This window comes from Phocoena phocoena, chromosome 3 (assembly GCF_963924675.1).
Source record: "Phocoena phocoena chromosome 3, mPhoPho1.1, whole genome shotgun sequence".
Taxonomy (NCBI): Eukaryota; Metazoa; Chordata; class Mammalia; order Artiodactyla; family Phocoenidae; genus Phocoena; species Phocoena phocoena.
The window spans coordinates 8,826,760-8,839,194 of NC_089221.1; the positions used below are offsets into that span (position 1 = coordinate 8,826,760).

Here is a 12,435-nt window from a genome sequence, read left to right on the forward strand (position 1 = left end):
ACACGGCACTGAAAACGAGCAAAACAGCCCCTGGGGGCCAGGAGTTAGGCCTCCTGCTGAAAGTGAACAATTGACAGAACAGCAGCATCACACAAGGCCACTCCGTGACCGTGATGGATCAAGACAGACTCAGGACCCCTCCATAATCGTGTCTGAACGCAGGCAAGACATGAGTACTGTTCAAACCACAAAAATGCCCCAACATGCCAGTACCCTGGCTGACATGATTGGCTGCTCCTTTGTTTGCTACTACAGTTTGATTAGCCTCAGCCTGTCCCTTCTTCTGGATAAGATTTATTAAGATACCCAATTATAAATTACCTGTACTTTCTACTTAGCATCTGGAATAGAGCAAAGCCGTGCTTCCTGAAATCCTCCCCAAATCATCTCACACAAGCCAGGAAACTGTAATAAGCCTTTTCTAACACTCTTACTAAGGGCTCCAACTTCCCCATACTGTGTGTTCTCCCTCACTGCGTTGAGTAGTGATGCAGCTTGTTCACTTATGCCTGTGTTCCTGGTGGTCTTGACAGTGCCCGACATTGTGACCTTGGAGAATTATTTGAAATTATTCAATTTTAAGAATGCTTATATGTTATGACTCATCACTTTTCAGAATATCCTGCAAAGAAACATTTACATGTGTGCAGGAGACATGAACAGGATTGTTCTGCTATTATATAATTTTTTACCATGTCAAAAAAATTAGAAGCAACCCAGATGTCCATCAATAGAGAATGACTAAATAAAATGTGATATATCTTTGCTTTTGAATCCAGTGCCGCAGTTAAAAAGAAGGAAGTAGAGCTGTGTGTTTCTTTGCTTGTTTGTATTTTTGTTTTGCTATATGTTTTGATACAGATAGCTCTCAGACGTGTTTTTTTTTTTTTTGCGGTACGCGGGCCTCTCACTGCTGTGGCCTCTCCCGTTGCAGAGCACAGGCTCCGGACGCACAGGCTCAGCGGCCATGGCTCACGGGCCCAGCTGCTCTGTGGCATGTGGGATCTTCCCGGACCGGGGCACGAACCCGTGTCCCCTGCATCAGCAGGCAGACTCTCAACCACTGCGCCACCAGGGGAGCCCTCACGTGTTTTTGAGTAGGGGAAAAACACAAGTTGCAAACAGAGTGTGCAGCATGGTATCCTTAATATTCTGGATAAAATCCCAAAGTTTGAGAGAACAGCTTGCTTTTTGTCCATCCCTGACTCTAAGCTGCTTGCCTTTCCTGCGTCAAGTGACTACAGACCTATGGGAGGCTGGACTCTTAATTCTAGCAGAGGAGCTAGTGTGGTATGTCTTTTTTTGTGGGAAAGGACTGGAAAGCAGTGGATCTTGAAAGAGCTGGAACCTCAGTGATCTGTGGACCTCTTCAGGTGAACATTAACCTCACTTGGGTGCCTTCTGGACTCCCAAAGGCCAAGAGAAAGCTGAGTTGGTGGTTGAATCTTCCCTGCTTGTGAGCCTGGAAGGATAGAGAAAAAGCAAGGAGGACTTCTCCATGTTCTTATTTGGGAATTGTTGGCTTGCTATCCCAGAGGTCTAACAGGCTAAAGATCCTTTTGCAGCCCTTAAGGATATTCTCAATCCGAGCCTCTGAACTACATTGAGTCAACAGAGAAAAATAACACATGTTTTATGTAAGGGGGGCCCAGCAGCCACAGAAAGGAAGGCCAGGCAGAGCCATCAGAACATATGCCCGGTGATGGAGAACTGCTTGCAGAGCCATGAGCATCCAAATAGAATAAAAAAAACACAGGGGTATTTGGGCATGCACACACAATAGCAGCCATAAAACAGAGTGAAATCGTCGTGATGTTACATAGCATGGATTTCAAACAAATTCAGTAAATGAATTAAAGATGTGGCTAGTCAGATTGGAGGCCTGGAAGACTGATGCAGAGCAAAACTGAAGAATAGGAAATTGAGGGGAGAGGAAGAGTCTTGGAGGATACACCCAGGAGACTTAATATAGCCATAATAAGGGTTCTACAATGCAAAAATGTGACGCAACATTGAAACAAAAATAGGAGACAGCATTGAAACAAAAATAGACATTTTTAACTGAATTGAAGAAAGAACTGATCTGTAGGTTGAAGGACCTCATCAGGTTTGGTGAAAAGAAAATTGATGAGAAAAACACATATTTGGGCACATCTTGGTAAAATTTCTGAATTAAATCACAAGCTTCAAAAAAAAAGCATACTGGCAGTGGACTTTGCAGCACTGAAACCATAAGGTAGAAGGGCATTTAGAGACCATTGAGATAAAAGGGACAAAACCCAACCTTCCTATACCTAGAAAAAATGTCATTCCCCCATTCGTCTGTCAGGATGAAGAGTGATATTTGAGGTTATGCGAGAATTCAGTGCATGCATCAGCCTCCCACCCTGTTTGAAGATGTTTTGGAAGACCAACCAACCAAACCAGAAAATCGGAACAGAACAGTATGAGCAAAACCCATATAAAACTGATACACACATTTCCTGTGGGACATACATGTATAGACATAGATCGGTGCATAAGGAAACAAACGTGGAAGGTACATACCAAATGTTAGCAGTGGTTATTGCTGGGGAGGGATCAGGATTTGGGCTGGTGGTCACAGAGGACTCCAGCCTTCTCTGGAAAGGTTTCAGTTTAATGTAAGAATAGATTTAAATGTTACTTGATACTTTTAAAACATACATGTATATATATATATTTTTAAGATAAACAGAACAGGTTATGAAGGACGTTGTGTGCTGTGTTCAGGGTTGTAAGCACGGAGGTCTTCTTAAATGATCTGACTTGCACTTTAAGAGATCACTTGGGCAGTGGGAGTGGTGATCCCTTTGGCTGCCTGGTGGATAGTGAGGTGGGCAGGCCAGAGGCACAGCAGGGAGCTTGGCGTGACTGGGGAGGTCCTAGTAACAGCTCAGCAGAACTGCGAGCGCACCCGGCTGGAAGTGCTCTGAGCCTTCAGGAGCCCAACCGGAAAAACAGCCCAAGGATGGTTTGCTGAAATAAAATCAGGACACTGTTTTATTTATTTGCTTGTTCAGATCTCCATTAAACACTTTTCTTAGTTCTCTTGGGAAAATAATGTAGTTTTTTTTTTTTTTTTTTTTTTTTTTTAAGACACAAGAATGAGTTTTGATAGAAACATTGAACTTGAGCTGTTGGGGGAAAAATTCCCTGGATTTTCCAGCGTATTTATTCTTCTGTGAAATTGTTACTAATCCAACAGAATTTTTGTTTTGAAGTTAATAATGCAAGAAATAGCCTCTGTGCTGGGTTTATTGCTAAAAACAAACAAAAATCTGTTAAATGATTTTTATTATCCTAGGATTGGGCACTTGGAGTCCTGCATGCCAAAATCATTGCAGCTATAACATTGATGGGTCCTCAGTGGTGGCTGAAAACTGTAATTGAGCAGGTAAGCAAGTTCGGCTTATGGGACTCTTATTTTCCACGTTCCCACTTTTCTAAGTTTTATACATTTTCTTTAATGAGCATATGTAACTTTTTTTTTTTTTTTAAGGAGAAAGGCAGTTTACTCTTACACCATGAATTTTTATCAACTACTCTTAACACTTCCCTTATCTGAAAGTTAACCAGTAGTGTAAAGTGCCTAGAACCCTGACTAAAGTAAAGGCAAAATTTAGCATATGTGCTTTTTTTTAGAGCAGGAGTTCTGATGAAGGCTTGGTAGTCAGTTTTGTAAGCCTGTAGTAAGGAAAAGAGGTTATTGTTCAAGGCAATAAATAAAGAAAATGGCAGGAAAAAAATAGATTTAAAAAAGCAGAGCTCTTTGAGAATATTTTAGCTACGTAACACCTAAGACAGTTTTGTGTTATGGAGCTATCATATAATTTGGTCATTGAGGTGATCACCTTGAAAAAAATAGATCGTACTTCTGTACTTTGATAATAAGGCTAGGAAGTAGGATAATTCATTTTAGGAAGATTTCTTCCAAAGTAACCAACATAGTAGATTTTGGTACTTATTTCTTTTAAGTTTTAGTTACCTAAAGAATGGACTTACGGACAACCCTTTTGTCCTTAGGGCAGCATCAAATTAATAAGGTGTTACGGTTTTGTAGCACTGAAGGTATACCTCCTTTTGATGTATAGGAAATACAGTAGTTCTCAGCCCAGTATGCACAAGAAACTCACCCAACAATTTCTGTACCTGGAGATTTGTGAGGGTGGGGAGAGCCAGGGAGTTGGTGTGTGTTTGCATGCATCTCTCAAGTGCGGGCTGATTCTGAAGTGAGATGGATTGCGGGCTGCGTGGCAACATGTCCATTCACGATAGGAGTACAGACCAGTCTACTCTAGAGTTTCCAGATGAGACTCTGACCCTTGTGGACAATAAGCATGAAGTTACACCTGGGGGCTGTGAAACACTGTTGATCTCTATAATATTTTGCTCTCTGATGCATTCTTTCTCATACACGTGTCTAAGTTTAAGTAAAATGATTGAGAAACACCGGGATGCCTTGCTGCATTAATTTAAATGCATTTGGGTTAAAAGGATTTTGGTGGGCCAGAGGGGACCTGTGGAGCAGTAAGCCTGTTGTCATTCACCTTGAAATGCTCTGGCCCACTTCCGAGGGACCTGGGGATTGGAGTTGCACCACACTGTGTGACTGTGGGCCAGGAGAGGTTGAAGTGCTGGGGGAAGAACACAAACAACGCTCTGCTCTTTTTTCCCCTTCTGTATACCATCTTTATTTTCCATTATTCCCAAGATTTCCCCACTGCCATCCATTCTTTCCTCTGCAGTACTATCCTGTAGAACTTTCTAGATGAGATGAAATATTTTAGAAATTCTTGAATTAAAAAAAAATTCACTGTAGAATTCTTTCATACTAAATTGTTCCATAAAATACCTTGCGATTTGTTGAAATTTGATGTATACAGGCTTTTTAGAAACATGCTTCCTGTTTATAATGTTTTCTTATACTCAGATAAAATGAATGAAATCTTGAGTAGTAACACAGGTCACTCTTACACAAATTATGTATGAAGTTACTTCAAGTTGTGTAGTCTTCAACTAATGTTATTGGATGCCATCTGGTATCGTATAGTACAAGGCTAGTGTAATTATTATTCTAGATTAGCATCTTATTATTTTATCTCTTAGCAGAGTTAACTGCAAAGTGTAAGGAAGTAAATGCATTTCTTTAAAAACTTATGGACACCATACTTATGTTTGTGTTCCAGAATTTGCCTTGACTTCTGAAAAAATAACAAGTTTGAATCTTTTGGGCTGGTAGATCCAGCTCCCTGTGCTTGAATTCAGCAGAGATTGCTCTGTTAACCTGGAGGAATTTGTCCTGTATCCTTATTCTCATTTTTTACCCCTATGTTTCAGGTTTACGCAAATGGCATCCGGAACATTGACCTTCAGTATATCATTCGGAAACTGGCAGCGCCAGTGATCTCTGTGCTCTTGCTTTCCCTGTGTGTACCTTATGTCATCGCGTCCGGCGTCGTTCCTTTACTTGGTGGGTAATGCTGGCTGAGAGCTTCAGAGAGCACCTTTATTCACATCATTACATTCTTGTCACTTATGGTATCAAAGGTTGCCTGGCTCCAAATGCTTTATTGTAAATATAAATCCAGCTAAAACAGTGATTTTAAAAGACTGTTTTTCTTAGATTTCACTGGTTAGGGCAAGATGAGGATCATAAAACGCTTTGGTACAGTTTATTCCCTAGGCAGGTGAGAAAGTATTGACATTTTAAAAATGTCCTTTAGCGTAAAAGAAAAACCAAAGAGGAGATGCTAATTTGTGACACTTTAACATCTAGATATTATCAGCTATGTACTGAAGAATCTTCACACGACCTTAAAGCCAGCAATATGTTCAGAATTATAAGCACCAAGTTTTCCCCTCCAGAACTTTTGCTTCTGTTGAATTCCCTCTGTCAGTTACTAGCATTATCATCCAACAAGGTGTATAAGTCAGAAACCTTGAAGGTCATCCGTGTCACCTGAGGCTCTCTGCTCTTCATACTCAGCTGGTTTCCAAGTGTCTCTGATCTGACCTCTGGAACCCATTCTCTCATCTTTGGAGCCCTTACCTGCAGCTCACGTTGAGATGAACATCAGCTCTCACCTTAACCTCAACCTCTCAGCAGCCTCTCATCTGGTTGCCTTGTTTTGAACTCTCCATCGCTAATTCATTCTCCACACTGCGGCCACGATGACCTTTCAGAAGAATAAATCTCGTTCATACCTTTTTGGTGAACATCCTTTTGTTGGTTCCTCTGTGCCTTTAGAACACAGTCCAGCTCCTCGGGGTAGTTCACGAGGCTCCTCCTCTAGCTGGGGCTGACTCCAGCTTGACGGCACTCCTTGCCTCACTCCATTTCATACAGGATGAGTTTCAGTTAAGCGTCCCTCCCCTCTTCTTAGGAAAAGGACATACTTTCATTTCACTGTCAGCCTTTATACACTTAGAGTTTTTCTTTTTTGGTTTTCCAGGTGTTACTGCGGAAATGCAAAATTTGGTCCACCGGCGGATTTATCCATTTTTACTGATGGTCGTGGTGTTGATGGGAATCTTGTCCTTCCAGGTCCGCCAGTTTAAGCGCCTTTATGAACATATTAAAAATGACAAGTAAGTCTAGACTTCATTTGTCTAGCTGCTTTTTGTTAAGATGTCTCATTTCTTAATTATTGTGTCTATTGTGATAAATCACAGGAGGGAAAAGTGCTCAGATTCTGGACGTATTTTGAGGTAGAATTGACAGGATTTGCTAACAGATTAGATGTAGAATGTGAAAAAGGGGGCTATCAGGACTTGGTTGGGTCAAGCAACTGGAAATACGGAGTTGTCATCTACGGAGATGAAAAAGACTGGGAGAAACCGGTTTGGGGAGGAAGAGTTCTTAATGTCCATTTGAAATAATTTTCAGTCTGTTTTCAAATGTTTTGGTCTGACAATATATTAAATAGTTTTAGATAAAAATAAGAAGCCTGCTTTAGGAATTAGCAGTGCCTGCCTAAGCCCTTCTTGCAGCCAAGGGCCATTGGGTTACTCTGACCATTGCTGAGAGAAGCTGTGAGGTTACTGCAGAAGCGTTGTGGTGCCCTCTGTTTTGAGGAAACTCTGCGACCTGACCTCTGAGAAATTGAGAACAGCCAAGGAAAACACCTTCTGGGGTAGCAGCCATTTGACCCTCCATGTCCTAATGGAAGGCTGAGTCCTCTTCTGCTTTAATGGCGCCTCACAGAGGAAGTAAGTTTGTAACTACCCATCCTGGTTTGCCCGGGAGAGTCCCAGTTTACACAGGCTGCCTGCGTGTCATTACTAACAGCGCCCCCTTTTACTCGTGAGTGCCGGCTTTGGGCGACAGATTATATGGTCACCTCGTTTACTCTGAGGGCTCTTTAAGAGTAATATGTTTAATGAAATTTAGAGAGTGTTCAGGGCTTCTCCAAAGCACTTACTGATGGTAATAAACACTAGAACACTTAGGCAGGCTGAGTATTAAGTTCTGTCAACCACGAAAGAATGGGGAGGGGCTTTCAGCGATGAAAGCCCTTTTTCCTCACCTCACTTATTTTGGCGGCACAGTCAGTCCGGCACCAGTGCAAAAGAGACACACCCTCGGGAGCTGCCTGCAGCCCAGTGCACTCTATTATCTTTCCCCACCGTTGCTTCGTGCAGAAAACCGTTGAACTCGGACTCGACAGAGGGCGTGTCTTGTTCACCATTATACATCCACAGTGTATCTGCCACAGGGCTTGATCCCGAGGAGGTGCCAAGTGTGCGTGTGTGCGTGTGCGCTAGGGGCACGAGAGGCTGCTGGGGTAATAGAACTGGCTATGGGTTCAGAGTCTCGTTTTTCTGCCCCTGAGTTACTTTTCGGTCTGGGGCAAGTTTACCTTGCTTTTCTCTCTGTGCTTGCTATCTTGATGTGGTTTGTGATGACATGTGTGTCAGGTAGTGCCATGTGTATTATCATGTCAGATATTGCTCAGTTGTCACTGTTCAAAGCGTTTACAAATTCCTCACAAGTTGAAAAAACACCGGTTGGTTGGGGGACAGTGGGATAAGGAATGATTAACTTCAGGAAGAGAATCAAGAAGACAAAAAGAAAAGGGGTGAAACAGTGAACTCGTGATGAAGAAGAAGTAGGGTTAGTGGAACGTTTTAAAAAGTGAAATGTTAGGCTTCTTGGCGTAAATTGCCAGAGTACCTCATGAGACCTGTTTGCCAACAGAAAAGGGATAGATGAAAGTCAGGGTGAAGGAAGTCACGGGGAAAATAAAAGGTGCCACACGGAGCCCTCCACACATGCCAGGCCTGTTACTGAGGCTTTTGCCTGCTTTCTGTTTCTTACAGCAACCATAGGACTATTGTTCTCATTTTATTGAAGAGCAAACTGAGCCTCAGAGACCCCAGCTCCCTGGCAGCCCTGTCACGTGCTGGCCTCTCTCTCCTCCTCTTACACAGATGTGTAAAGTCCTACCGGGCACCTCTTGGTCTGCACTGTTGGCTCCAAGTGGGTCCCCGTGCCCGCTTGAAACCATCACCCACACCGCCCCCACCCCCGCAGCTTGTTGCTGTCAGCGTTGTCACCCACTGTTCTCCCGGGTCAGCCTCCAGGCCCTTCGCCCACGGTCACTGCAGCCCACCACTACTGCTCCCCCCAGCTCCTGCTGGCATCATGGGGACGCTGTGTCCTGGTGGAGGACCTCCAGCCCTGTCATCCCATCCATAGGCACTTCTGTCTCCGTTTCTGCAGTCCTGCTCCCTTTGCCATCACCTCTCATAGGTTAGGAGCACTTAATACTCTTTCTTGGACCATAACCTCCTACCTTCTGTCAGTCACTTGCATACAGTCATTTCTGTGCCCTCTTCCTTTGACCTCCTTGAAATCTTTGTCCTTTGATTTCTCCTTTTCTTTAGAACTAGAGCTTTTCAGGTTTTACTCTCCTCCCTACCCAGCTTTCTGATTATCATATTTCCAGTCCATTTCTTCAGATCTGTCCACTTACCTGTTTTGTAAAATATGATCCATAACAGATAAATCCCCTGAATAAGTTTATTCTACCTTACCTACCTCTGGCCTCCAAGAGTCAGTTTATGAGGGCCCCTCACCTATGGACCAGAGCCTGTACTCCACTGCACAGCATCTGAGGCCTTCTGACATGTGCTGCTCTCATATCTTCCCATAAATCCATACCTTTGCTATGAGATGCCTGCTTTTGTGCTGTTTGCCGGTATTCATTCTAGACTCCCCTTCTACCTACCTAACTATTGAAGGGTTTTAAGTGGGAGTGAAGTGATCTGATTTACATTTTAAAAAATGTATCACTGGCTGCTCTAAGGAAGAATGTTTTAGTAAGTAAGATCACATAAGAGAGTAACCACCCTGTTTTTAAAAACCTAGGTACCTTGTGGGCCAACGCCTCGTGAACTATGAACGGAAATCTGGCAAACAAGGCACATCTCCGCCGCCTCCACAGTCGTCCCAAGAATAAAGTGGTTGTCTCAACTACGTTGACCTCCCCCCGCCTTTACGTGTCCTTTTTTGTGGACTTCTCTCTTTGGAGATTTTCCCCAGTGATCTCTCAGCATTGTTTTTAAGTTAAGGGTATTTGACTTGGGTTTTCAGCATTCAGCAAGCAGCAGTGCGAGGCTCTGCTGCCCTTCCTGCATCTTCTGACATCATTGCTGTCTGAGGTCTGTATATGTGTAAATAGAAGTTCCTGGATACCCTAAAACATTGGATTAAACAGAATGTGCATTGTACATCTTTAAACAAAATGTATATTAATTTATTAAATCTAGTTGTCACTTTATTTTGGACCTGCTGTGATCTTGACAGGAAATGTGCCACAGAGCCATAGTGCAGAGGCAAGACTTCTTAATGACGTCTTTTGGAATGCAATGTCCTGGTGTTCCTAGCAGTTCTTATTAAGTGAACTGTACATTCTGTCTTGGCTGTTCAGACCTTACCAAGAACGTAAAAGGAAGCAAGTAGAAATCAACAGTGGAGTGTCTGTGGTAAGAAAACATGAACTTGTGCTTCACTGTCAATCGTTTTTGGAAGTTATTTTGTATAACACCAAAGCTGTTGTACATTTTCTACTGCCTGATTTTTTTTCATGTGTCTGTGTTTGTAATATTGTATAGTATCTTGTGCTAGGTGAGGAAATTATTTTTAATTTTGATAATTTAATATTCCTAGTGATCAGCATCAGGAGTTGGGTTTTGTGTTTGTTAGGGGCGTGTCTATACTTAGAGAAAAGAAGAAGTCCAAAAGAAGGTTTTTCCTTAGATCCTCCAGCCCCCTTTTCCCACACACAGCTGTCTTTTCGTCAGCAGTGGCCAAAGTCATGGAAGATCATAAATCTCATAGGATAACATCACCAGTGATACTGCATCTTCCTGGAATAAGGACATACTGAAATGTTTTGTCAAACGTAGATGGGGTTTGTGGTCTTAGATTGACAGCGTTAGAGAAGACGGGTTAGAACCCCTGGTCCTGCTGGTTAGTGCATCATTGGGTGAGGATTAGGGGCAGTGCATTTCTCCAAAGTTTCCAGAGCTTTTTGTTTACAGAATAAAACTATAAATAAAACCAACTTGATTTTATTTGACCAGAAGGAAGCTGACTGAGCTGGCCTTTTAACATAGGAGTACAGAATGTATTTCATTGGAAACATGCTGTAAAAATCTCAGAAAGCAGAACACTTAGAAACTTGGTTTTCCTTTATAACCAAAGCTTCAAGTTAGAAGTTTAGAGAAATAGAATGGTTGGGCATGTGATCCAGGTTTTTAATGGTGATGGTATATTGTAAGGGTAGTGTTTGTTTTTGAATGATAACTTAGTTCTCAGAGAAAATGGACAGCATAGATCTTAAGAAACCATAAAAGAATTTCCATATAGTATTAAAACCCATAGGCTTAAATCTGAGAATTTTTAAAATATGAGAGTCAGCCAAACATAAGTTACCAAAATCAAAAGCAACACGTTCTGGTTGTTTTATATTTCAACAATTTTTCCTGAAGTGGTAAGTGATTACTTTAAAACATCAGTATCAAAAAAAAAAAAAAAAAAAAAAAAACTCGACATAGGATTCAGTGTTACAGTTTTTGGCACTTTGTAGTAGCCCTTTCTCATATTTGAAATAAGGTCTTTGCTAGCCCTACCTTTACTTAGAAATTTAGTCCTACTGTAAAAATTAGGAGCATTTTAAACATAATGCCACCTGTCATGGTGTATGTCTATATCAGTTGTTCTCTTTGGGAGAAAAATATTATCAAATTGGGCATATAACTTGATCGTGTTAATTTAAGTTTCTTTTTTAATTTTTCAGAGAATTTGTAGATCTTGATATAAAGTTATTGGAACACACTTATCTGTTTTACCAGAAAGAGATCTAGGCAGATATTACAAAAGATTAAAAATTGTTATTCTACAAAATTTTAAGTGAATCTTATCAGATATTTTGTAAAAAAAAAAAAAAACACCAAAAAACATATAATATACATATGTGTGTGTGTGTGTATGTGTGTGTATATATATATGTATATATATATATACATATATATATATATGAATGGCCAAAAAGTTGCCCTCCATTTCACTGGCAGATAACTTTATCTTGTCTTACTTAAGGATTTCCCCTGGTTTTTCAGTTGTGCTTTGTCCTGTTTTTTTCAATAAGGTGAATACTTTCATAAGGAAAGCATTTGCTGGCATACTATTTACTTGGGTAGCATCAAGATTTTATTATTAACCAATAGTCTTATAAATATTTAAAACTTCTAGTTCAGAAAGTGCTAGTATTGCTGCCCTTCTTCATGTAGAATTAAAAAAAAATAAGTGTAGTTTTGCTTCATTTTACATTGGGCTAAGACTGTCTTCAAGGAATTTAATTAGGAAAGAAGACCTTTTTGCTTTATTTTTACTACTTATAAATTGAAGACAAATCAACATTTGGGGTTAGTTTTACATGACCAGTTATCAAATGGTCATAGTACGAAGTATGCAGTTGTTCATTATTAGCAAATTCTGTTTGATTTTTAAACTATTAAGTACTAATAGTTGAGATGAACACTGAAGAAAAATGCCAATGTGAAGTTTGTGTATAGCTAGCCTTAAAAAAGCTCCATGTTTTCCGGTGATTTTTTTTCCTGTTCTCTGGAGAAACAGTGGAGATTGGACATCTCAATTCCAGATGTAAATGAAAAGTAATTTTTATTTCAACATTTAATATAACTGTTATTACTGTGGATTCTTGTCTTGTGTTTTTTCTTTCCCTTATTCAAGTAATAGAGAAGAACTTTTTCTCAAATGATTTGATCTTAGATGATATGTCCTTTCTGTATTGGCAAAATGCTACTATTAAAGTGTAATTCTTGAATTTAGGTTGAATTGATGACTTTTTAAAACAAAACAGTGAAGCACTGGACATTGCTACATTG

At 40.8% G+C, this 12,435-nt stretch overlaps 1 protein-coding gene across 1 annotated transcript in view; it reads left to right on the forward strand.

The window, feature by feature from the left end:
• Nucleotides 1-9,803, forward strand: part of MARCHF6 (membrane associated ring-CH-type finger 6) — a 72,694-nt gene extending 62,891 nt beyond the window's left edge. Inside the window, exons 23-26 of the mRNA XM_065873430.1 lie at nucleotides 3,326-3,415; nucleotides 5,359-5,491; nucleotides 6,474-6,609; nucleotides 9,392-9,803. Coding sequence (XP_065729502.1) covers nucleotides 3,326-3,415; nucleotides 5,359-5,491; nucleotides 6,474-6,609; nucleotides 9,392-9,482 — 450 coding nt within the window. The 3' untranslated portion in view covers nucleotides 9,483-9,803. The remainder of the gene's footprint in view (nucleotides 1-3,325; nucleotides 3,416-5,358; nucleotides 5,492-6,473; nucleotides 6,610-9,391) is intronic.
• The last annotated feature ends 2,632 nt before the right edge of the window (nucleotides 9,804-12,435 follow it).